Below are 26938 nucleotides of genomic sequence, written 5' to 3' on the forward strand. Positions count from 1 at the left end.
CTGTCAGGTAGTCCCTGGAGCCTTGTATATAAAGATTTTAACCAATCATTACTACTTTTCGTCATTTTAATTACTTGTTATTACTTTTCAAAGCAAAATGACACTCACAATGGACAACTATTTCACTATAATGTAAAAAAACTTTTATTACACTCGTTAAAAAATTAAAGTTACTCAGCAGTAAGCAGTTAAAATGAAACATTTGAGAAAAACTGTTTTATTTTAAAAGAATAAGGTTTTTCTACAGTATGAGTGCCACTGTATCTTGCTACATGTTTCTTCTGTGAAAAACTTTTATTACATACACTACAAGAATAAGGTTTCTGACCACGACTGTGTACAGACAGATGTCACAAGAATAAGGTGTTTCACCAGTATGAGGGCGACTGTGCTTATCTAGACTGGGCTTTCTTGAAAAGCTTTTATGACATACACTACAAGAATAATGTTTCTCATTAGCATGAATGTTAAGCTGTCTTTTAAACTCATTCTTACAGCCACCCTCTATCAGCTTACATACAGTTCAATTATCTTAATGAATAATTTTACCTCAACTGTAATTCTTACGTCAGGTTAAAATGGATTTTTAGAAAAACTGCAATAAAAATTTTACAAGAATAACGTCTTTCTATTCATTTAATAATTGACGAAAGAAAATATTACTACACATTATTACACTATGAGACTCTGAAATCAGTATTAAAATTGTTGGCAGTAATCAAGCAACAGAAGTACATAAATTAATAACAATTCTTCGAAGTTATAAAATGGAATGGATGAGTAATATAGAACCATCATACTTCAATACTATATTTATAGTCTACCTTTAAATTAAAAGGCCTTTCTTCAATATAACACAATGGCAAACTAATTTTAATATGTTAGACAACCTTTCTGTGGTTAATATTTTAACACACACTTACTTAACACACAGCACTTGGCGGAATGGTTAAAACCGCTTGGTTAGAGAGTCTCAGAAGGCTTATATACAACATTTAAAGCTTTTATTTATTCGTCACTACTTTTCGTCATTTTAATTACTTATAATTACTATTCTAAGCACAATGAAAATAACAATGGAAAACTATATCACTATAATGTAACAAACTTTTATTACACTCATTGTAAATGCAAAGTTACTCCGCAGTATAAACAAAACTGTAAATAGTTAACATAAACCTCTGGGATAAACTGTTTTAAAACTTGTCACAAGATAACGATTTTTCTCCGGTATGAGTGCGAAGGTGTCGAGTTAGAATTTTCTTCAATGAAAAACTTTTATTACATATATTACAAGAATAAGGTTTCTCACCAGTATGAACACGACTGTGAACAGACAGTATACACTCATGTGAAAACCTTTTATTACATATGTCACAAGAATAAGGTTTTTCACCAGTATGAATGCGACTATGTTTAGTTAGATATTCCTTAAGTGAGAAACTTTTATTACATACACTGCAAGAATAAGGTTTTTCAGCAATATGAGTGCGACTGTGCTTAGTAAGATAGGTCTTTTCTGAAAAACTTTTATTACACACACTACAAGAATAAGGTTTTTCAGCAATATGAGTGCGACTGTGAAAAGTTAAATATTGTAATCTTGAAAAACTTTCATTACATACACTACAAGAATAAGGTTTCTCCCCAGTATGAATGCGATAGTGTACAGTTAGAGATTCTTTATGTGGAAAACTTTTATTACACACACTACAAGAATAAGGTTTTTCATCAGTATGAGTGCGACTGTGCCTAGTTAGTTGGTATGATCTTAAAAATCTCCTATTGCAAACACTACAAGAATGAGGTTTCTCCCCAGTATGAATGCGAATGTGTCTAGTTAAATGAAAGTTTTCTGAAAACCTTTTATTACATACACTACAAGAATAAGGTTTTACAGCAGTATGAATGTGACTGTGTTTGTATAGACTGTGTTTTTTTAGATATTCTGATCTTGAAAAACTTTTGTTGCATACACTACAAACATGGGGTTTCTCTCCGGTATGAATCCGAATGTGTCTAGTAAATTGAAAGTTTTCTAAAAAACTTTTATTACAGACACTACAAGAATAAGATTTTTCAGCAGTATGAGTGCGATAGTGTGTAGTTAGATATCGCTTCAGTGAAAAACTTTTATTACACTTAGTACAAGAATAGGGTTTTTCTCCAGTATGAGTGAGACTGTGCTTAGCTAGATTAGGCTTTTTTGAAAAACTTTTATTACATACACTACAAGAATAAGGTTTCTCATCATTATGAATGCTATGTGATTTGCTGTCTTCTAAACTCATACTGATTGCATAACTTTATCAACTATTGTACACCTCAATTACCTTATTGAAGACTTTTACATGAACTGTAATTCTTATGCCTGGTTAAAATAGATTTTTAGAAAAAAAGCAACAAAAATTGTACAAGGCTAATGTTTTTCTGTTGATTACGTAATTGATGAAAGCAAATATTGCTAAACATTGTATTAAAATATCTTTAAAGAAGAACTTAAATTGTTAAGCAATAGTTCATTTAATGTTAGAATAAAGAAACAAAATGAGTGCTTTTGAATGTACCTAATTACTTAGGTAGAAAGAACCCTAACCAATATTATTTTTAAAGGAAGAAGTTTCTTTCTTTTGCTGATTTTTCTCCCTCCCAATAATAATCAGGTGTTCTTTCAATGCAAAGAAGTTAGCGCAATAAAATAAGATAAACTTTAAGAGAATTAAGTCAATAAATATTTTATATGAATACACTTAACATCATTTTAGTCAAAATTAGAGTATTTTCTACATTGTAGATACAAAACGGAATCAATTTCGAATTTGTTTACGTCTATCGTTCTTTATTTCTACCCGCTTCTCCGTCGAAGATTTATCTAAGTTTTAAAAGTCATAGATGGCGCTTTCTTACTGCTAGAAAAATCGCTGATGTGAACTCAGGGCTGTTATGAGTTGCTGCTGGCGACTGAAATTGTAAAAAGTGGTAACTTGCAAAAGGCGAAAAAGGATTGGATTAAAAACTTTTCCAAGCATATTTATTTCAATTTACGACTGAAAGAAAATGTCAAGAACTTTTTCTTCTCTTGACATGAATAATCTGTAATGAAGGCAGTAACGAATGAATAATTAACTAGAGTAAATAAATTAAATAATTTGTTTGTTATATTTATTGTCACCAGTGGCAGTCCCGCTGATTAAGAACCATCGACACAGAATTCAGTTTACATGCTTTCGATCATCTTTGAGAGAGACTCAGAGAAATCGGAATCTCATTGACAAAAAGTAGTAGTTAGGTATTTAGTTTACTTCGCACTAAAGCTGAACAATGGGCTATTGGCGACGGTTTGGGAAATATCCCTAAAGATGATCCGAAACTATGTCATCGTAATATTGATCCTCTGCAGAGGGGAGAGCTCCTTTGCTTTGGTAGCCCGATGACCTACGCACGAAATCGAGCACTTTACGGTAGAGCAGTTTAACGAGGACCAATACCGCACACCCTCGGTCCCTTCGTATACTGATTCGAGTGGACACCTACCCGCACGCTGACCGCAGCCCCTGATGTTTGATTAGTATTCGGTGTTCTACTGGGAACCGTATTTTTACGATCAGTCCACTGCGAGACGAACGTATAAGAAAATAATATTTTGATAAATATAATTTGATCACAAATGACAATATTCTACAAATATCACCAAAATGTGATGGTATAAGAAAAGAGAACACACTTTTACATAAAAATAATAAAAATGTATTCAGAGAGAAGTGTCCTTAATCCAATATTAGGGGATGACTTTAATTGCGAAAAATGAATTTTTTTTTTTTTAGACAGCAACATCAAAATTATAACATCCATTTATTAGAGAATTATACCTGTTCAGGGACAGTCTTTGTTTTTTTTGTAAATTTTTTTTTTGGATGTTGAACACGAATTAGCATTTTAAGACCAACATCGTTTTTAGGAAATATGTTATTTTCCCAGATGAAACTTATTTTTTGTGTATTTGAAAACTTCCTTCCCCCAAATTATATACCTACAATGTGTCAATAGAGTATGAAATCAAGGAATTGTGAGTGTACGAGGCCTGTCTAAAAAGTATCCGACCTTAATTTTTCCCGCGCTAAGTAATTATTCTAAAGCGGCACCATCGTGCACTGTGGAAGGAGGAACCTTAATACACATGCTTGAATTTTTTCACCGCGTTCGGTTGTGCCAGTCGCTGGCTGGTGGTCGCCAAGTAAGGTGCTGTTCGTAGTGTTCGTCGGATTTAGTTTTCTCGTAAGATGACTAAACAAATTGAGCAAAGATATTGCATCAAATTCTATCAAAAGCTTGGTGATTCTCAAAGCCAAGCAATTCGTAAGATTCAGCAGGTGTTTGGAGAAGAAGCGATGGGTGTAACACAAATTAAGGAGTGGTTCATCCGATTCAAAGATGGCCGCACATCAGCGGAGAGTGAGTAACGTTGTGGTAGACCCCAAACAGCTCGGAGTGCAGCTAATGTTGAGAGGTTGCGAAATTTGGTGATGACAGATCGTCGTTTGACAGTGTGGGAGATTGCAGAAGAGGTTGGAGTGAGTAGAGATTCTGCACAAGCAATTTTGCGTGAAGATTTGAACATGAACCGAGTAGCTGCGAAATTCATACCCAAGTTGTTGTTCCTGGAACAAAAAGACCTCCGTTTTGACGTTGCACAGGACCTTCTGGACACCGCCAACACTGATCCTGGGTTTCTGAATACCGTGAGAACTGGAGATGAGTCATGGGTGTACGGGTACGACCTAGAAACAAAAAGACAGTCGTCGCAATGGAAGCATCCCGATTCTCCAAAGCCGAAGAAAGCGCAGCAGGTGCGAAGCAAAATCAAGGTGATGCTGACTGTTTTCTTTGATGTCCGTGGAATTGTGCATCGCGAATACGCACATTAAGGACAAACAGTGACAAAGGAGTACTATCAAGATGTTCTCCGGCGACTCCGTGAGGCAGTTCGGCGCAAAAGACCAGACTTGTGGAAGGCGAACAACTGGCACTTGCATCATGCAACGCCTCTGCACATTCATCCCAATTGATCCACACTTTCTTAGCCAAACATGGAATTACAACCATTCGGCAACCTCCCTACTCTTCCGACCTGGCTCCTTGCGACTTCTGGTTGTTTCCAAAATTGAAGACGCCGCTGAAAGGATCCCGTTTTGAGAGTAAAGAAGAGATAATGCGGAACGCGACAACGGAGCTGAACACCATTCCAAAAGAAGACTTCCAGAGGTGTTTCCACCAGTCGAAGGATCGATGGGCTAAGTGTGTGGAAGCACAAGGGGCCTACTTTGAAGGGGATTAGGGTCCCAACTCCATCAGATATTTGAAATATTTTTTCTAGCCAAAGGTCGGATACTTTTCAGACAGGCCTCGTATATACAGTACAGAACCCGTTATCCGGAAATCAGAAAACCGGAACGAAATTCGATACATTTTCCCGCCATTTTTCTTAAAAAAAAAAAAATTTTTTTTTTCCTCATAAGATTTTAGGATTTTTCTTTCTTTTTTGAAAGATGTTCACCTTACCATCATTTTGGAAATAATCATTAGTGTATTACTTCATCGTTTTTTCTTCTTTTTAAGATTATTTCCAAAAAAAAAAATTTTTTTTTTTTAGTTGGGTTTAACAGTAAAAAAACGGCTTTTTGTAGCGATTCAGAAAACCGGAAAAATCAGCTATCCGGAATAGCGATGGTCCCGATCGTTCCGGATAATCGGTTCCCTACTGTATTATGAATAAAGCATTGGAGTGGACGACTCTTCCGGTATTTTTACGAAAAAAATAATTAATAGAATTTCAAATTAAAAAAAAAAATCCTTCATGGGATATAGAAAATGTGTAAAAAATTTTTTTCTTCAAACCTTTTTCAAAATCATAATCTTTTTCCTCATTTGATTTTTTGCTAATCTTCTTAAATTTTTAATCAATTTAAACTTCCAACAACACTCAAATGAACTCAATTTGAGTATTTCTATCCCCTCATCAATTTATTCAGTGATATTTTAAATCTTTACATAGCTCTAAATGCGTGTTCACGAAATTTTCAACCAAACTAAGGGAGTAATTCCGTGTCTACTTTTCAGTTTATAATTAAACACTAGGCATAATTAATATAGAGCAAAGACCTTAACTTCGCGGTCAATGTGGCTACATTTATTAAATTACACTTTTCGATTGATGTTTTCGTATACAAACTCTAAAAAATAAAAGAAGTAAATTTTATATCGCTATTATAAATATATAGCACCCGTGGCAACCTTATAAAAACAAATGTTGGTACTTAAAGTCCTTTTTTTAAAAAAAGAGACCACTTTAGTTACATTTTCAAAGCAATAGGAAATATATTACTCATTTATTTGTATTTATTAGTTTCTTCTTTAAAATAAAACAAAACTCATTAGAAAAATTTCGACCTATTAGAATTCATAAATTACAGAAAACTTTTATGAACGTTAAAATTTCGCTTACATTTAATAAAAAAAAAAAAACTTTCTAGAATATCAAGCCTGTTTACACATCACCTCGTAAGCATAACATAAGCAAAGAGATACACCAGACGTTTTTTAAATTCAGAAAAATCCGGTTCTAAAAAGTTTGCTGTTGTTTACATTCAGTTAACCATATATACTATATACAGTCGGACCTCTATTTAATGAAGTCGCTAAATCCCGATAAAAAGTTCGTAATTGGCGATCGAAATGGGCTGTAGATCTCTCTACTTATGGCAACACTTTACATGCTTTCCCCATTAGCCTGTGGAAAGTCATAGAGGAAGGAAGTACGTTAGTTTCTCTCTTGTTTTTCATATAGATTAAAATCTTTTAAGTTGGAAAACTACATTTAACATAGTTCTAATGAAAAGTATCACGGAAATTTAAAAAAATATTTTTATGAAATAAAAAGGAAAAATATTAAGAAATGGGAAAATATCGTAGTACATTCCAATACAACTGAAAAGAGGGAAGGGAGAAGGGCTAAAGGCATGAAACCGGTCTTTCCCCAGATGGCGTATTCGAGTGTTGCGATCGCCAATATGGGAAATTCGTTAAATATAAAATCACTTTTTAAAATACTTAAACAACACAAAAACAGATTCATAAACACTAGGCATAATTAAAATCGCAATTGATACACTTTAATCTTGCAAACTAATATCTACTACTTTTTTTATTTTTATAAATCTTAACAGTAAAAGAAATCTGCCTGGAAAGCAAGAATGCAGCAAAACATTATCCAGTGTTACACTATCATGTTACATACATTTTCAATAAAAAAAANTAAAAAGGAAAAATATTAAGAAAAGGGAAAATATCGTAGTACATTCCTATACAACTGAAAAGAGGAGGAGAGGGAAGGGCGAAGGGCATGAAACCGGTCTCTCCCCAGATGGCGTATTCGAGTGTTGCGATCGCCAATGTGGGAAATTCGTTAAATATAAAATCACTTTTTAAAATACTTAAACACAAAAACAGGTTTTAAATTCATAAACACTAGGCATAATTAAATTCGCAATTGATACACTTTAATCTTGCAAACTAATATCTACTACTTTTTTTATTTTTATAAATCTTAACAGTAAAAGAAATCTGCCTGGAAAGCAAGAATGCAGCAAAACATTATCCAGTGTTACACTATCATGTTACATACATTTTCAATAAAAAAAAGCTAAGTTTATGCATAAAATTATTGCTGCATTTATTATAAAAGTAATTTTAAACATACACTACCCCATGCGTACATAAGTTTAATTGCTGCTGATAAAATCCGTTAATTTTGTCTTAGCTTTTCATTTCAAAAGCAAACAAAAAGAGAAAGGGATTTTACAATTGTAAGTCATTTTTTCACATAAAATTCGTTAACAAGTTCTGAAATATTTCGGGAAATAGGGAAAGGGGATATCAAAGAAGAGTTTGTTAAATAGAAAATTCACTTCGCTATTTGGAAGTTATTTTACGAAGAAATTTCCAAAGTTCCTCAAAAAAANAAAAAAAAAAAAAGATAAATTCGCAAAATGGAAGTTCGTTAAATAGAAGTCCGACTGTATTTCTTTATACGTCAATTAGACATGTCCATCTTTCATGCCCTTCTTCCTAATCATGTATTTCGCTCGAAGTCCATTTTTGAAAACACAAATCTGTAGCTTTTTTCGTAAACACTGATCTTTATTTGTTGCATATAATTAACTTAAACGATAAAGGAATTTTAAGTCGTGTGCAAAAATGTTTAGATTCGCTGAAAAAAATTCTCGACGTATGGAGAAATACTCCAAAAGTTACATTAAAATTTAGGCATCAACAATTTGAACCGTTATATAGACCAAACTTTTGGTACATATTTCAACGATACCCCATGTACTTTGAGGAATCCGCTTATAAATTCTGAGAAATTATGTTTTTGTGCCTGATTAATTAGCATATTTGACTTTAATCATTACATCAAAATACATTCAGGCTGGTTAGTCCCCCCCCCCCGCGCACTGTTTAAGAAATACGATTTGTTGATGCCTATTTTCGAGCGAAATATTCTTGTCAATAGATAATTTTTTTAAAAGAGTTATGCAAAATTTCTTTTCGCGGTGTTTTGATTAAAAAATGGGGAGGTAGTAGAAAAAGACTTGGCTCCGAAAAGCAGAGTTATGGTGGTGGGGAGAGATTTTATCATTTTCCAGTTCATTCCATTGTTTCATAGAGCAAAAATATAGTTAACTAGGAGGCTTCGCCCCCTGCTCGCTCGCCAACCCCCGGAACTGCTTTCGCAGTTCATTTCGGAAAGCTTCGCAATCCAATGCTCGCTCATTGGATACGTTCTTAACGTCTAGTTTTTGTATACTTTTTTGAATACNATACAGCAAAACATTATCCACTGTTACACTATCATGCTACATACATTTTGAATAAAAAAAAAAGCTAAGTTCATGTATAAAATTATAGCTGCATTTATTATAAAAGTAATTTTAAACATACACTACCCCATGCGTACATAAGTTTAATTGCTGCTGATAAAATCCGTTAATTTTGTCTTAGCTTTTCATTTCAAAAGTAAACAAAAAGAGAAAGGGATTTTACAATTGAAAGTCATTTTTTCACATAAAATTCGTTAACAAGTTTGAAATGCTCTGAAATATTTTGGGAAATAGGGAAAGGAGATATCAAAGAAGAGTTTGTTAAATAGAAAATTCACATCGCTATTTGGAAGTTATTTTACGAAGAAATCTCCAAAGTTCCTAAAAAAAAAAATCGCAAAATGGAAGTTCGTTAAATAGAATTCCGACTGTATTTCTTTATACGTCAATTAGACATGCCCTTCTTCCTAATCATGTATTTCGCTCGAAGTTCATTTTTGAAAACACAGATTTGGAGCTTTTTTCGTAAACACTGATCTTTATTTGTTGCATATAATTAACTTAAACGATAAAGGAATTTTAAGTCGTGTGCAAAAATGTTTAGATTCGCTGAAAAAAATTCTCGACGGATGGCGAAATACACCAAAAGTTATATTAAAATTTAGGCATCGAAAGTTTGAACCGTTATATAGACCAAATTTTGGTACATATTTCAACGATACCCCATGTACTTTGAGGAATCCGCTTATAAGTTCTGAGAAATTATGTTTTTGTGCCTGATTAATTAGCATATTTGACTTTAATCATTTCATCAAAAAACATTCAGGCTGATTAGTCCCCCCCCCCTCCGCCTACTTTCCAGCGAAATATTCTTGTCAATAGATAATTTTTTTAAAAGAGTTATACAAAATTTCTTTTCGCGGTGTTTTGATTGAAAAATGGGGAGGTAGTAGAAAAACAGACTTGGTTCCGAAAAGCAGAGTTATGGTGGTGGGGAGAGATTTTATCATTTTCCAGTTCATTCAATTGTTTCATAGAGCAAAAATATAGTTAATAGTAGCTAACAATGGCAGTAGACTATTACTATACTTGTCGCACTACAAAGACGTGATGCGCATTTCATTATTTATATTGCTCCACGGTTTAAATGCAAGTATTTTTTTTTCTATAAAATTCTACAAAACTTTGGAAAATTATAAAATTTTTATATTATTTTAGAAAATCATATTTAAAATACACGATAACTAGGAAAATCACAATTTTTTTTAAAAACATTAATAGACGTTTGAAAAATTAAAAATGTTGTTTTTCCTTCCACCCAATTGATACTAGTCATTGAGGTATCTGTAGGGCAGATTTGTTGGCTCATGATTACGAATTCAAAATGTCATAGATTAACATATTAGCTATCTTGAATCCCGAAAATAAATAGTAGGGATAGATTTTGGCCGAAACTTCTTTCTTTTTTTTTAGAAATCATTAATAAATATTATTTTTCATATATAAATAAGTTTAATCCTTATTGAAAATTAATAATAACGAAGCAATATTATTGGTATGGGGTGGGGCGAAGGAAAAAAATATAACAGCTATCTATTCGAAATATTTAAGAAAAATAGAAAAACATACAGCTTTAAAAAAAAAAAAAAGAAATAGCAAAAAAGGTTTAGGAAAATTTCAAAGCTGAACATCTGAGTTTTCCAATAATACAGTATTTTCAAGAATAAGTGAAAAAAGAATGAAGTCTAATAGAAACACTTTTAATTACTGCGCCATAATAAAAGCGTTAAAAGAAATCGAAGTACTTTTTTTTAAAGGAAAAAGCTAATAGAAATCGAAACAAAAATCGATCTTAATTTTCAAAAAAAAAAAAAAAAAAATTATATATATATATATAACCCCAAAAATCTCAGTTTAACTTTTTCTAACAGCCGTATTTTTAGAAAAAAAAATAACGATTCAATTCAACTTTGAAAAAACATTTTTAAAAAAAATGTAGTTAATACTTTGAATTATTTAAAAAGTTTAAGTAATATTTCAGGTGATTACGGACACAAATATGAGATCGAAACTTGGTGAGCAGACGGTAATTTGAAAGTCAGAGTTAAAAATTCTCTCCTAGCCCACAGTTGAGAAAACGTATATGAATTTTTCCATTCGGGGGGTACAGCACAAGTGACCGTCAGGAAAAGACAACCCTTTTACTTCGATAATGATCAGTTGAATTAGAATTTCGAATAGCGATGAGTATCGAGGAGATCAAATCGAAGAAGCTCGTTTCAGTTGCAGAAGGGTGTTAATATGTCAGATTAATCCTGTCTCAAATAACTAACTTCAAAAATAAGATTCTTTAATGGTGACACTTTTCAATTTGCCTGTATACAGATAAATCTTCTCAAAACTCTTTTGTCTTTTGTAAGACTTCTAACAACAATGATAATGAATGTGGACAGTTAGACCATTATAATGTAAAAATCAAATTTTTATTGCTATTTTTTAAGAATTAAAACTATTTAACAGTATGAACAAAACTGTGGACAGATAGTATATACCTTCTCATAAGACTTTAATAGCATGCATTACAAGAATAAGGTTTCTCGCCAGTATGGATGCGAATGTGTCTAGTTAGTTCTTGCTCCATAAAAAAGTTATATTACAAACACGACAAGAGTATGATTTTTAACTAGTATGAATGCGACTATGTCGAGTCAGACGACTTTTATATAAAAAGCTTTTATTGCATACATCACAAGAATAAGGTTTTTCATCAGTATGAATGCGACGACTATGCTCAGTCACATGATTTCTAAATGAAAACTTTTTATTACATACACTACAAGAATAAGGTTTCTCACCAGTATGGATGCGAATGTGTCTAGCAAGTTGCTGCTTTCGTGAAAAAGACCTATTACAAACATCACAAGAATAAGGTTTTTCACCAGTATGAATGCGACTATGCTCAGTCAGAGTAGTTCTAAATCGAAAGCTTTTATTGCATACACTACAAGAATGAGGTTTTTCACCAGTATGAACGCGATTATGCTCACTCAGATGACCTCTGAATGAAAAACTTTTATTACATACACTACAAGAATAAGGTCTTTCACCAGTGTGAGTGCGACTATGGTCAGTCAGATCACTTCTAAATGAAAAGCTTTTATTACATACACTACAAGAAAAAGGTTTCTCACCAGTATGGATGCGAATGTGTCTAGTAAGTTGTTGCGTGTATGAAAAAGTCATATTACAAACATCACAAGAATAAGGTTTTTCACCAGTATGAACACGACTATGCTCAGTTAGATTACTACTAAATGAAAAACTTTTATTACATACACTACAAGAATAAGGCTTTTCACCAGTATGAATGCGACTATGCTCAGTCAGATGACCTTTAATCGAAAATTTTTTATTACATATAATACAAGAATAAGGTTTTTCACCAGTATGGATGCGAATGTGTCTAGAAAGTTGTTGCCTCTGTGAAAAAGTCATATTACAAACATCACAAGAATAAGGTCTTTCACCAGTATGAATTCGACTGTGCTCAGTCAGATTACTCCTAAATGAAAAACTTTTATTGCATACACTACAAGAGAAAGGTCTCTCACCAGTATGAACACGGCTATGCTCAATCAGATGACTCTCAGTTATAAAACTTTTATTACACACACTACAAGAGAAAGGTTTCCCACCAGTATGAGTGCGACTGTGTCTAGTTAGTGATTTCTTCAGTGAAAAACTTTTATAACATATGTTACAAGAATAAGGTTTCTCACCATTATGAACGCGAGTGTGTTCAATCAGCCTACACTTAAATGAAAAACATTTATTGCATACCCTACAAGAATAAGGTTTCTCACCAGTATGATTGAGCCTATGCTCAGTCAGAAGTTTCTTTAATGAAAAACTTTCCTTGCATACACTACAGGAATATGGTTTTTCACGAGCATGAATGCGACTGTGCCTAGTAAGAGTATTCTTCAGCGAAAAACTTTTATTACATATAGTACAAGAATATGGTTTCTCACTAGTATGAATGAGACTATGCTCAGTAAGATGACTTCTATCTAAAAAACTATTATAACATATGCTACAAGAATATGGTTTCAGATCAGCATGAACATTAGATAAGTTGCTGTCTTTCAAACTCATATTGATTGCAAACCTTAATTAACTTAAGTTTAGCCAAACTATCGAGAAAACTCTTACATGAACAATAATTGTAATGTTTTATTAGGTTGCACTCTCTTATACAAGGTTAAAATAGATTTTTAGAAAAGTTGCAATAAATATTTTGTCACAATTAAATAATGTTTTCTTGAGTAACTGATAAAAGCGAATATTATAACACATTGCATTAAAATACTTTGAAAGTAGTATTTAAGTTACTAGCAGTATTTTCGCAAGAGAAGTATTTAAGCTATATTTGACACATATATACATATTTCACAATAAAATGAATGATTCAATAACTTAGAAATATCATATTAAATACTATTCATTGTTATTTTGGTCATTTGGCAATGAAAATTCTTTTCTTCAATTTTTCTCAGTGGTAGTAGAAGCAAATTTTAAGATGTAAGACAACCCTTCTGTGGTTATTAATGCAGGTTAAGTTCAAATTTAATGAAACATTGTGCAGCAAATTCAACTTAAAAGAAAAAATCTGAAAGAAAAAAAAATGTATCTTTATGCATATAGTGCATAGCATATTTTAGAACAAGAATAAATATTATTTATAAAATTGGACTAGTTGTCCATACGGAAGTTTCTCACTAAAAACAGTAGAATTGATATAGAGGAAAGAGATTGAAAAATTTTATTGCTTTCTCCAACACTGGTGGGTTTTATAGAGCAAAACAAGGGATAATTGTCACTATAACCATACTTGGTACACTACCAGGGGTGATTGTGAGCCCAAGTCAAAATTCCGGAAATGTTCTTGAGTTTAAGAAAAAACCAGTTTAAATTGAGGAATTAGAAAAAAAATTTAAACAAGTTTTTTTCCTTTTTCTCAATATTTCTTAGTTTACTTAAAATATATTTAAAATTTTACACATACCTATACCATTTACACATACCTATGATGACCTGGAGAAGTAATTAAAATTTACAAATATGTCTTTTTTTTTTTTGAGTTTATGATTATAACAACTATTTAGTGATAAAAAATGAATATTAATCATGAATATAAGCTTATAAAGTATCTCTGTGGCTCTCCCTTACAAACAAATTAAATAAACTGTGTTTTTAAGTTCCACCTTTAAAAATTTGATTTCCGGAAACTTAAGTGATCAATGATTTTTTTAAACGACTGGACTTTAGATCTCCGGAAACTTCCGGATCACTGTTAGCGAAAAATCCGGAAATCAGGATTTTTTCCGGAGCACAATCAGCCCTGCACTACAAAAGATGTTTCTTTACTTTTTAAAACTACTTTTCTCAATTTTTTCCTTACTTACATTACATGATGGGGTTCAATTGAAAATTTAATGCATACTTCCATAATGCACCCCTTACAGGAGAATTATATATCCCAAGGGAAAGGTAATAACTTACTTTTCGTAGCTCATCAACAATTTTCCGAGCATCAAAGAGGCTTTAAACCTGAAAAAAATTATTAAAAAAAAAAAACTAAATTTTGAGGTTTACTTGCCCGTGTTTTTCACCCTACAAATGGGTCCCTTTCTGGGATAATTTTTATGCTTTCTACGAGAAAGTTTCTAGCGAATCAACTGCCTAGAAGTTATCAAATATTGGAGATCAGTTCGGTGCAGAAATTGATACAAAAATTTACCGAAGTTCAATAATAAACAAATTAGAAATAATGATCTGAAATGAAAAAAACAGCTATCATGCAACACTTTAGGGTGGTTTTTGTTGTAGTTCTTTTACATCGCCTTGGAGCTGCACAATTGGGCTATTGGCAACGGTCTGGGAAACATCCCTGAGGATGTTCTGAGGACAAGCCATCACAATTTTAATCCTTTGCAGAGGAGATGGCACAGCCGCTTCGGTAGTCCGACGACTGCACACTAAGTCGAGCACTTTATGGTACAACAATTTAATGAGGACCCATACTGCACATCCTCGGTCCCTACACAGACTGATCCAAGTGGTCACTCACCCGCACACTGGCTGTAGCCAGTGATTCTTGACTTCGGTGATCTGCAGGGAACCGTGTATTAATGATCAGCCCACTGCGGGACTTATGATGGTGACATCTATATACATTAATTTTTTTAACAATTAATTAATATTGGTATTATTTTTGATTAGTAAAAAGAAAGAAAAATTAGCAATTGAAATTCAAAATCAGATATATGTATCAATGTTTCATCAGTTTGGGGGGTAGAGATTTCCGTATCATGATCTGCGACAGAATAATCGCCAAATCTTGGCAACTTCCGGGCAGAGGCCTGCGAGAAACNAAAAAAAAAAAAAAAAAAAAAAAAAAAAAAAAAATCACAGAAAGGGACCAACTTAAATGGCATAACTAATAGCCACCTAAAGGCAAACATCTAAAAAAAAATTTTTTTCAAAAAAAAATTTAATAATTGCAAATTTAAAATCTATTTGGCAACTTAGCAATTGCAGATGGAGAGGCAGATCACATGGAAATATCACCCGTTTTCGGTTAATCAGTCATAAGAGAGAAATTATCAAAAAATCTAAACACGGACTCATTTTTTAAAGAATATTTAATTTACTTATAAACAGGTAAAAACTAAATGAAAAAAAATCAATCGAATTTACATCTAACAAACCCAAAAATACCGTTTAATCATACGTCAACTTATGAATTTCTATTTATAGGCATTTGATGACACATTTTTAAATTTCCATCAATGGGATGGTAATGAGGGGAATTATAAATCGACTATGTCAACATTCATGAATCAAAAGGTACCTCAAGAAGGAATCAAGTTAATGTCTTATATACTACTGAATTGGTATTTAATATTTATAGTGGTAGTTACTCCACAGTAATAAACACTTTTTGTCTAAAGATTTTACACACTGTAAAAAATAAATTATATTTTAAATGCTAGACTAAACATTAAAGTGTTTTTAATGTACATAATTACTTAATTATCCATTTTGACTACAAAGATAATGTTTCCTTCTGTTGCTGCTTTTTCTTGCTCCCAGTTGATAATGAGACTTTCTTTCAACATAAAGAAGATAATGCAATGAAATAGATGCTCTTTATGAAAATGAACTTAATGAATATTTTCCAAGAATATGTATTTCATCATTTTAGTTAATATAAGGGTATTTTCAACATTATAAATACATTTACTGGCTCCTCAAACTTTTTAAAATCTTAGCTTGCATACGTTTATTGTTGCCCATTTCTACCCGAACACATCGTAATCATGGAAATTGTGTAATCATAGATGGCGCTTATTGACTGCCACTTTTGTCCATTTATGGAGTCATTTAAGGACCATTCTCACTCACGCAAGAAAAATCAGAGATGCCGAGGCAGTGCTGTGGGCGGAGAAGGTTCTTGCGATTCTTACAACGCCCTGAACATAATTTTGGAAAAAGAAGCTGCATTTGAAGGGGAAAATAAATGTAAATATTTTTTCCGGCTGAATTGTCTCCCTGGTGTATTCACATTTTAGAAAAAAATTGCTTTTTGTTTTAAATTATATTATTTCTCCCACATAACTATCCATATCAACGATACAAGTTTATTTAGGAAATATATGAACAAGAAAAATAACAATTAAACCATTCAAGGTTTAAAAAAAGTGGTTAAATTAATGAGAATATACCCTCCAGTATTCCAGAATAAATATTTATCACAGGTACAGTGACCGCCGCTAATAAAATCATCGGATAATAAAATCAGCCGTTTTATAAAATCAAATCGGCAAGAACCGAATCGTTACAATATTAATACATGTTAAAAACATCCNAATACATTTAAACATGAAAAACTTCTAATGAATGTTTCAAGACATACTTTTCTTACTATGCAACATTTATTTATATTTGTACGCGCATTTAAACTGCAATTAATTCCAAAATAGCGAAGAACTACTTTTCAAAGGCGGAGTATTACATTTCCTACCTTTCTCTCCAGTGCCAACTTAAGGTGGAATGGACTATATATACATAGTGTAAGAGTTAAGGAAAAATGCGGGTGGTAAGCGGCGAGTTCATAGAAATCAATTTATCAATGTTAATTCCTTGACTTGAATGAAGTTTGGAGGAACCTCTCACTCAACAGGGGGTCGAATTCTTATCTTACTTTTAATTGAATGAACCATAGAAGGGAGAGAAGTTTCTTTTGTTATCTATCTTAACAGAGAACATGAATAGATTTCCAAAAACTGTCTGTGCACATGTTCCATATTATTTAAGCCGTTTCAGTAAATTATAGTTAGAGCATATATCATTTTTAAGTTCGTTTGGTGTTAAATTTTCTCAGCATGCCAAAAAGGAAGGTTTTGAGTTTTAAAGATAAATTCGAAGCATCGCAAAACTATGATAAGCTTCCTAAATGTAGTCAACGTGAAGCTACAAGATGGAGATGGGGCTCATAACTGTTTCGAAGAAATGATCAGCAATGAAGAAAATGAAATAGACGAGAATTTTTCACGTTACGTAGCTATTGACGATAACCTGCAAACATCAAGAGAAAAATCTGATTCTAAAATTGTTACAGACATCAAAAATTGCAAAGTTACTTCCCATCAAGAAATGGAGGAATCAGACTCAGAAGATGAAATAAACTCACCAGTGCCATCTTCAATCGAAGTCAGAAAAGCACTTAATGTATTGCGGCAAGCTGGAAAGAGGAATATCGAAAAGCACAAAGAGGAATACAAGAGGAATATCGAAAAGCACAGAGAGAGATGCACAAAGAGGAATATCGAAAACCATAAAAACTTCTATAAACTCTCAATTGATGTTGAAAAGTTAATTTTAAATACTGCAACTCAAGCAACCATTGATCGGTTTTTTGCAAAACTTTTGTAAATTTAATCTTATGTAGGGTTTTACTTTATTAAAATAATTAAATTAGTTAAAATAAAGCATTAATGCGGTCATTATTTCAGCTTTTAAAGCATTCAGCATTTAGAATATATTGTAAATTTTTTTTTCAAATGTTGAATCGCCTCTTACTAAAATCAGGCACTTAATACAATCAAAAGAGCATAAAACGAAAGTGATTTTAATAAACGGCGGGCACTACTTTTAAAGAGCATAATATTTTGTGGCATGCAAATATAAAAGCATACTACACATTAAAAATTCATTTTTTCGTGCCTTAAGCACATTCAAACAGTATGAGATTCACTAAAATAATTTTCAACGGAAATTAATGCTAAAAAAATTAGTTTCTCGGCCATTGTAGATTTTTGAAATGTAGCTGATTTTGGAAACTTAAAGATTTTAGAGCAATCATTCTCAATATTTTTTGACACTTTGTGATTCTTGACTGCTCTGGGGATTCATAGGAAAATGCATAATAAGTGAATGATCCCCAAGCTAAGTACAAAAATTATGGTACTCATCTATAAAGAATAGTGCGAGGTTATTAACCTGGCAATGACGAAAGCGCTTCACCAATGATGAAATTAACAACAGAAATAAAAGTTTTCCTTTGTTATTCGGGGAAAAATTTAGGAATGTTTACTTGGTCCCCAAGATCAGCGAAATTTAGAGAGATTTTTCGGTTCAATTAGGAAAAGAAAGCCTGAAATTGAGAATTCTTTGCAAAATTCAGGAGGGTGGCAAATGAGAGTGCAAAAATACCTTCCCACTGAATGCAGCTCGGTACACGGACCCGTAAGTATTTCATTAAACATGTCAAATGATTACTGCTGTCATACGCTACGGACCAACACGACGCCGAAATTTGTAGTGGTTGAATGAATTGTGAATACATTGAATAGAACGTTGTGAAAACCCGCTTTTTGCATAATTCATGGCGAAAATCTACAGGGTTAAGAAGGAATATCTCATTTTGGAAAAGGAAACATTGACTCTTTTTAAAAACATCCAATGAAAAAAAGCACAAAAAAGGAATTTTAAAAAATAAAAAAAATAGCAGTTTCTGAAATTCGCAACTCTCCTTGATTTTTACTCAATTTAAACTTCCAACAACACTCAAGTGAGTTTTGCCAGATTCTCATCAATTTATTCTGTGAGATTTTAAAACCGGACACAGCTCGAAATGCGTGTTTACGAAAAATGGCCCCTTTTAGTTTTCAATCCTTCTTTTAAAGACCAAACGAGTTAATACGTGCCTACTTCTTGTTAATTAACGTTACTTAACGTCAATACAGTCTGACCTCTATTTAACGAAGTCGCTAAATCCCATTAAAAAGTTCACTATATGAAAAATTCGTTGAATAGAATACCATTTGAAAAACTTAAACACAAAACAGGTTTCAAATTCATTAACATTAGACATAATTAAAATAGCAATTGTAAATTATCTGCTATATATTTTATAAATTTTAACCATAAAAGAAGTCTCTGCATGGAAATTGAGAATAGAACAAAACACTATCCAATGTTACACTATCATGCTACATACATTTTCAACTAATAAAAGCTAAATTTTCTGTATGAAATGCAAACAATAAGGGAAAAGGATTTTACTTTCTCTAAAAGTTAAGAGGCGTGAAAATCAATTTGAGGTCATTTCTCCCATAAAATGTGTAAGCAAGTTTGAAATGTTCTGCAATATCTTGAAAAATAAGGAAAGTTCCTAAAATAGAAAATTCGCTTTGTTTTTTTAAAGGTTATTTTACGAAGAAATTTCCAAAATGTTCTTGGTTCCTCGAAAAAAAAAAAAAAAATAGTAAAATAGAGAAATTCGCAAAATGGATGCTCGTTAAATAGAAGTCTGATTGAGTTAGGTATAATCATTAGGGGGCAAAGCCAGGATTACAATGCAATTCAAACCCATTATTTCCATGCCACACAGTACTTGGGGGAATGGCGAAAACCGCTTGATTAGAGAGTCCCAGAAGGCTTGTATATAACATTTAAAGATTTTATTTGCTCGTCACTACTTTTTGTCATTTTAATTACTTATTATTACTATTCTAAGCACAATGAAAATAACAATGGAAAACTATATCACTATAATGTAACAAACTTTTATTACACTCATTACAAAAGTAAAGTTACTCAGCAGTATAAACAAAACTGTAAATAGTTAACATAAACCTCAGGGATAAACTGTTTTAAAACATGTCACAAGATTACGGTTTTTCTCCGGCATGAGTGCCACCGTGTCTAGATAGATGTTTCTTCTGCGAAAAACTTTTATTACATACACTACAAGAATAAGGTTTCTCACCAGTATGAACACGAATGTGCACAGACAGTGTACTCTCATGTGAAAAACTTTTATTACAAATGTCACAAGAATAAGGTTTTTCACCAGTATGAGTGCGACTGTGTCTAGTTAGCTGTTGCTTCCATGAAAAGCTTTTATTACAAATACTACAACAATAAGGTTTCTCCCCAGTATGAGTGCGACTGTGTTGAATTATATGCGCCTTCATTAAAAAACTTTCCTTACATACATTACAAGAATAAGGTTTCTTTCCGGTATGAGTGCGACTGTGTATAGTTAGATATTGCTTCTGTGAAAAACTTTTATTGCATACACTACAAGAATAAGGTTTTCGTCCAGCATGAGTGCGACTGTGTTGTGTAAGATGTGCCATCGTTGAAAAACCTTTATTGCATACATTGCAACAATAAGGTTTTTCACCAGTATGAGTAAAACTGTGTTTAGTTAGATTTTCCGTTCTGCAAAAACTTTTATTACATATACTACAAGAATAAGGTTTTTCCCCAGTATGAATACGTTTGTGTATAGTTAGATATTGCTTTTGTGAAAAACTCTTGTTACATACACTACAAGAATAAGGTTTCTCCCCTGTATGAATGCGATTGTGCACAGTTAGATATTCTTTTTGCGAAAAACTTTTATTACATACACTACAAGTATAAGGTTTTTCACCAGTATGTGTACGACTGTGCCTAGTTAGGTGTGTCATCTTTGAGAAACTTTTATTACACACACTACAAGAATAAGGTTTTTCAAAACTATGAGTGTGACTATGTTGAGTTAAATGTTCTGAAATTGAAAAACTTTCATTGCATACACTGCAAGAATAAGGTTTCTCTCGAGTAAGAACAAGATTGTGCTCAGTTAGATGACTTCTATCTAAGAAACTCTTATAACAAGAATAAGGTTTCACATCAGCATGATCATTAAGGAATTCATTGTCTTTTAAACTCATACTGACTGTCTACCTCTATCAACTTATTTACAGCTCAATAACCTTATTCAAGGCTTTTACAAGAACTGCAATTTTTATGCCAGGTTAAAAATGATGATTAGAAAAACTGCATTAAATTTTTTACAAGAATAAAGGTTTTGTCTATGTATTGAAGAAAGCAAATATTACTACACATTATACTAAAAGACACTGAAAGCAGCATTTAAGTTGTTAGCAGTAATTAAGCAACAGAAGAAATTAACAATTCATTTAAGTCATACAATGGAATGAATGAAGAACACAAAAACATCACACTAAAATAGTTGGCAATATTATTATAATCTACCTTTAAATTAATAGGTCTTTCTATGATTTTTCACAGTAACACCTTTCCGTGGCTATTGTTTTAACACACACTCATTAAAACCTGGGCAATATTCAACTTAGAAGGACATTCCTGAAAAATAAAATAATATTCATTTTTATATAAATGCCATGAAAAATATTTTTTATTATCAAAGCAGGGAATTCTTTTCATTTCCTTTTTTAGGAGGTACAAAATACAAAAATATTTTTGTATATAATAGAATTTTGGTTATCATTTTACTACAAACTGTCAGTGGCATATTTCAGGGGAAGTGCAAAGAGACATGTACGCATAAATTTTTTTTCTCCAAAATTCAAATGTTCATTTATTGTATACTATTATTGATATTCTGAGTCTAAGAAAGAACTTCTTTTCCCCTTTTATGCTCAAATACTTTATCATGAAGAGAAAAAATGGTTCGATATAAACTAATTCCTAAAAAAAAGAATAAAAAAGTATATATTCTGCCTCTAGAAAAGTGCTACTGCCTAATGACTAGCACAGCAGACTAGACTTTGAAACAACCTGTACTGCCATTTTCAACTTTGAAATATTTAAAAAGCTACTTGAGAAATAGTACATCTGAAATGTGCCTAAATAGACTCTTATATACATCTGCAAAATATTTTGCTAAAACAGAAAATGAAACTAATGTGCTTGTATTCAATACTTTTCAAAAAAAATTTCAATCATTAAATGATTTTTTTTTTCAATGATGTTGAATTTCATTGTTTCTGATTAGCAGAAATTTTGGCTCTCATGACTATCAAGGCTCTGAATTAGGACTGATCAAGGAAAAGTAATGTTGTAATTTGATAAAAGTTGTCTTTTAATGCAGTGCTTTAGGGTTTTTAAAGGGCAGCCTGCCTTGCCTGCTCCTTGATCCTCATAAATGCGCCCTTCTTGCCCTTTTTTTAAAATAAGCTGCCATTTCTTAAAAGCATTGCATTCTTATTTAGACCGGAATAGCCTGGTTGGTAGAGTACTGGCCCCATAACCATGACGTCATGTGATCGGTGCCGGCCCGGCCGACCAAAAGCTCCCTGTGTAGTAAATGGCGACTGGGGCGCATTAAATATGTCAGGTCACAAAGTCCTCCATGTTCCCATAATATATCATACCTTTGGGGGTACTGATGCAGGAGTTTCCCTTGTCATCTGGATTCAAAATTACAAGGCTACAGAGTTGAACATTAGTAGTTGTAGGCCCGAAATTGGGTCGGCTGCTCAACGACGGTTACAACTATAATATAAATTTTTTTCTTCCGGAAAAGGTTGTTTTCTTAACCACCTGTTTCAATGAAGAGTCCACTTGTGATTTATTTAGTTAATGATAATTATTTAACTTTCATTTTCTTTTCTTTTTTACTAAACTGTTTCTTAAACTGTCTAATTATATAGTTAAAATTCACATGATATTCGGCCCCAGAGACATCTTTTATTTAGGGGGGAATTATATTAATGATTCTTTTAATGATTTTGAAAATTGCCAGTGTTTCTTTTTTTTTTTAAATGAATATCTTTTTATTTAAAAAATTGCACCTTTAATTGTTTATTTTCTCATTAAAATAAAAATTAAGTTTCAGTTTAAAATAAAAAAAAAGTTTTAAAGTTGCATGTCAATTAATATTCTTTTTTTTTTAGTTTACATTTTTTGAAGAAAATTTATACACATTGACTTTTAGCTTGTCTCATTATTTTTCAAAAGCTGAAAATTTTTCTGTTATTTTGATATTGAGTGAGAATTACATAGTGAAATATACACATAAAATAGTATAAGAGGATAATTTAAAAATTGAGGATAAAATTCAGTTATTACATAATATTACACATTTTGATAAATTTTATTGATAAGTGAGTGCCCTTTCAAAACTGAAATTTCCCCATTTTGTAAGGAAGCACCCTGCTTTTTTTCCATTCCTAGGGAGAACCCTGTTATATATAAATACATATTTAATGCTCGGTAATAATTTTGCTCACATAACTCTGTAGGTGGGGTTTTTTACGCACTGGAGGAGGGAAACATTGCGATGAATTAATTTTGCTTCTTAATTTTAAATTTGAACTACTTAAAATTACACTATGCCATATAAAAATAACATCGACGCAAATCTATTTGAGTATAATAAAATATAAAATTGTTCTAACTTTCTTTATTTTTCCCTTACTTACAAGACAATAAGATAGCCAAAATGTGGTACCTTTAAAAGAAAGGCCATGATAAGAATTTTTGAAGGAACTGAAAAAAATGGTGAGTGACTTAGAAGAACAAATTTAGAGCTTCATCACTCATATAATGAACCTGACATTATTAACTTCATTAAACGACAAAGAATAAAATAAGCAGGCCATGTTATAAGAATGGATGAAGATGGTATCACAAAAAGAGTTTTCAATGCCAGACCAGTTGGTACACGAAAAAGAAGCAAAGGTAGGCCAAATTTGACATGGATAGATGGCCTAGAAAAAGAGCTTTTGGTATTAAAAACTGGAAAACGCTAGCAGTAAAAACTTCTTGAGAAGGCCAAGGCCCATCCTGGGCTGCCGAGCCATTGACAATGATTCAATATCTCAAAAATAATTGTTCTCGCAGCAGAAACATTGAATGATCTATCTATTATTAGCCAAATGATGATCTTTTTGTATTTAGTTTTGTGTACATTATTATGAATGTAAATACTTCCCTCTATTAATCGTAATCAAGTATTAATTTAATTGAGAATAAAAAATAGAAAGACAGAGTTACTTTTAATGTTGCTAAAACTTCATAAAACTGAATTGAGAATGCTGGCACAAATGGGTTAAAACAAGAAGTAACATGCTGCTACTTATAATTTAGACAAGTATAACTTATATATGACCCACATAATATCAGTATTTACTGATCACAAAAATATTTCTTAATAAGAAGTGTATTTAATCAGATGTGCTTTAAATCCGAAAAGTAAAAAAAACAAAAAACAACAACATTTGAACAATGCTTTTCTAACATGTCCAAAAAGGAAATCATTAGATATACATTCTTTCATTTCCACCTATTTCATAAGAAGTGTTTTAAAGTGTACTTCTAATGATATAGTGGGAGCCGTAATTGCTCCAATGAGGTGAACCGGATTGGAATCACAGCGATGGCTGGTCGATACGAATTCCGCATCGAGGTTGCACCGACTACAGTGCTGCAAAAATATCCTCAATGGTAGACGGATCATGGGTTAGAGTTCCCTCGTCATCAGGCTAACTGTGGGAGGTTTCTCTCTCCATGTAACACAAATGCGGATTAGTTTCATCAGTAAGTCCTCCGCAAAGGCAAATTCCTCCCAATACTTAATCTAGGAGTTCCCTTGTCTTCTGGATTGGGTTTAAAATGACAAAGCTATGGAGTTGAACATTAGCAGTCATATACCCGAAAAATTGGGTCGGCTGTTCGACGACAGTTATAAAATAAGAATAATAATATAGCGGGTTCAACCTGAAATTTAAAATACTCCTTACTGCAGAATTACAAATCCCAAGATGAGGGTAATAACTTATTTTTCATATCTCCTCTACCATTTTTGGTGCATTTGACTTATTATTGTACATAAGCACCATTAGCATTTGTTCAATCAGTTATTTTTCTGAAATGTTGTTGAAATGTTTGAAATCTTGTCTGATTTAAATGCTGTGCTACCTATTTCCTTCATTTATTATTATTACTATTTTTTTTTTATTTCTATTTTTAATAGATGCGTTCTTCTTTTTGCAAATTTAATTAATATAAAGAAATTAAAATACAGATGGTGACATTTTAATTCTGGTCACACCTCACAATGCAGGTTTAAGAAAATGGACACATCTTTTGACATAGAAAATGAAAACAGAGCTCTAAATGTAATTTAAGGAAATAAGCACAGTTTAAGATGTGTTTAAAAAAATAGACATACGCAAAATGCGTATTGAAAAATTTTTTTTACACTGCTGTTTACAAATTTTTACTCAGCTGTTAATAGCATTTTAATTTACATTCAAAATTCATAAATGAAAACTATATATTTTTTTAAAGAAAAACTAATGGGTCCGAGCAAATGCATAATGTGATGTCATCCATTTGCATCAAACACTTGGTAATTCTTTTAAAATTAATCATTCATGAAAAGATATTAAAAATCAATAGTTTGCAGGTCTTATAAATTTATAATAATCGAATTAAATTTAGATTATTAAAACAACTATATCTTTTAGTACAGATAGAATATGAAGAGAATCTGTAACAAGCGTCACTGACCCCAAAGACCAGAGCTTTGCCCTTTCATATGATTATACTTCGAGCTTTAAAAAGTGCTTCATCCTTGAGATAAAGGAAAGGGAATAATAACTTTTTATTTAGTTTTTGTTTCAAAGGTATACCTACATATACACTAAACATCATGTAGGACAGTTGTAGGTGGTTACAAGTTACATCTTTAAAGTTTGTCCATTTCTGTTTTTTTTAGTTTCTAGCGGGCAGCTGCCCAAGAGTTGCCAAGACTTGGCGACTGCCAATTCTGCCACAGATTTTAATACGGAAATCTCCCCTATATTGCAATAAAAGAAAAAAAAAATAATATGTAAAATCACTAAAAAATTTAGACTTCCATCAACTTTACAAAAAAAAAATTTTTTTAAACACATAAAACTTAAATTTCCTAAAAGAAAATTTAAAAATAACCAGAGCTTGTGCCCCACTAACAGAATAGTACCATCTTATACTATGTTTAAGTTATGAATTTCTATCTATCTGTATATATATGATATACATTATTAGATTTCCATCAATGAGACAGTAACGATTGTGACACACTGCATAAATAACTTAAGTTTTAAATATAAGAATAAGCATAAGTGTTTTTTTAATGTACCTAATTACTTACGAAGCATGAATCTCATTCACTTTTGCTGTTTTCCTTCCATCACTGCTTTTTCTCCAATCAGTTGATAATGATACTTTCTTTTAATATACAGAAGATAGTGCAATAAAATAAGATACTCTTTATAAAAATGAACTTAGTAAATACTTCCTATTAATATTCTCATCATTTTTATCCAAATAAGAGTATTTTTCAACATAGTGATTGAAAATTATTCTTTTTTTCCCCGACGTAAACAGTTAAAACGAACCCTCAATTTCTAACGAATACTCAAATTAGTTACAATCACCACTATTACTTTACAACCAATAAAATCAAAGTACTAAAATCAAAGTACTACCTTATTTAGAATTTTATCCATAAATATTACTTAATAAGTGTTTATGTTTTGATGATGATGATGATTGTTGGCGTTCTGTTTTGGAGCTTTATGCAATTTTCAGCTTATAGCTCGCTTATGTCCGGAGTGGCGGAGATAAGTGGATGATTATAGTATGCGAATCGATTTTAGGTAAGGCTGTTGCTTGGCTGACCGCCTTTT

General features: G+C 32.0%; 3 protein-coding genes across 3 annotated transcripts in view; all 3 read right to left on the minus strand.

The window, feature by feature from the left end:
• The window catches only part of LOC107436172 (endothelial zinc finger protein induced by tumor necrosis factor alpha), a 251571-nt gene that overhangs the window by 198705 nt on the left and 25928 nt on the right, over window positions 1-26938 (minus strand). The gene's annotated exons all lie outside the window — the stretch shown is intronic.
• Window positions 202-26794, minus strand: LOC107446741 (zinc finger protein 850). The gene is made up of 7 exons (XM_071185312.1): window positions 26401-26794; window positions 25902-26064; window positions 21492-21602; window positions 11561-13545; window positions 4645-4778; window positions 4196-4284; window positions 202-2304 (listed from the first exon to the last, which is right to left on the minus strand). The coding sequence occupies exons 4-7, from the start codon at window positions 13029-13031 to the stop codon at window positions 1197-1199; spliced, it is 2802 nt and encodes a 933-aa protein (XP_071041413.1). The 5' UTR covers window positions 13032-13545; window positions 21492-21602; window positions 25902-26064; window positions 26401-26794; the 3' UTR covers window positions 202-1196.
• Window positions 20114-21166, minus strand: LOC107446731 (zinc finger protein 135-like). Its single transcript, XM_071185314.1, has one exon. It carries the CDS (start codon window positions 21164-21166, stop codon window positions 20114-20116), a length of 1053 nt encoding a protein of 350 aa, XP_071041415.1.

The sequence above is a fragment of the Parasteatoda tepidariorum genome, chromosome 9 (assembly GCF_043381705.1).
Source record: "Parasteatoda tepidariorum isolate YZ-2023 chromosome 9, CAS_Ptep_4.0, whole genome shotgun sequence".
Lineage (NCBI taxonomy): Eukaryota > Metazoa > Arthropoda > Arachnida > Araneae > Theridiidae > Parasteatoda > Parasteatoda tepidariorum.

What these genes read in the sequence shown, in the direction of transcription:
- LOC107446741 (XM_071185312.1), bottom strand. Translation starts at nt 13,031, where the DNA reads ATGAGTTTGAAAGACAGCAACTTATCTAATGTTCATGCTGATCTGAAA. An exon ending in ACATAGTCGCATTCATACTA is followed by an intron (nt 4,779 to 11,560) that starts GTTAAAAATCAT and finishes TTTTGTTTCTAG; the next exon opens with GTCGTACCCGTACACCCATG. An exon ending in TTCCAGGAACAACAACTTGG is followed by an intron (nt 4,285 to 4,644) that starts GTATGAATTTCG and finishes CAATTTGTTTAG; the next exon opens with TCATCTTACGAGAAAACTAA.
- LOC107446731 (XM_071185314.1), bottom strand. Translation starts at nt 21,166, where the DNA reads ATGAGTTTAAAAGACAATGAATTCCTTAATGATCATGCTGATGTGAAA.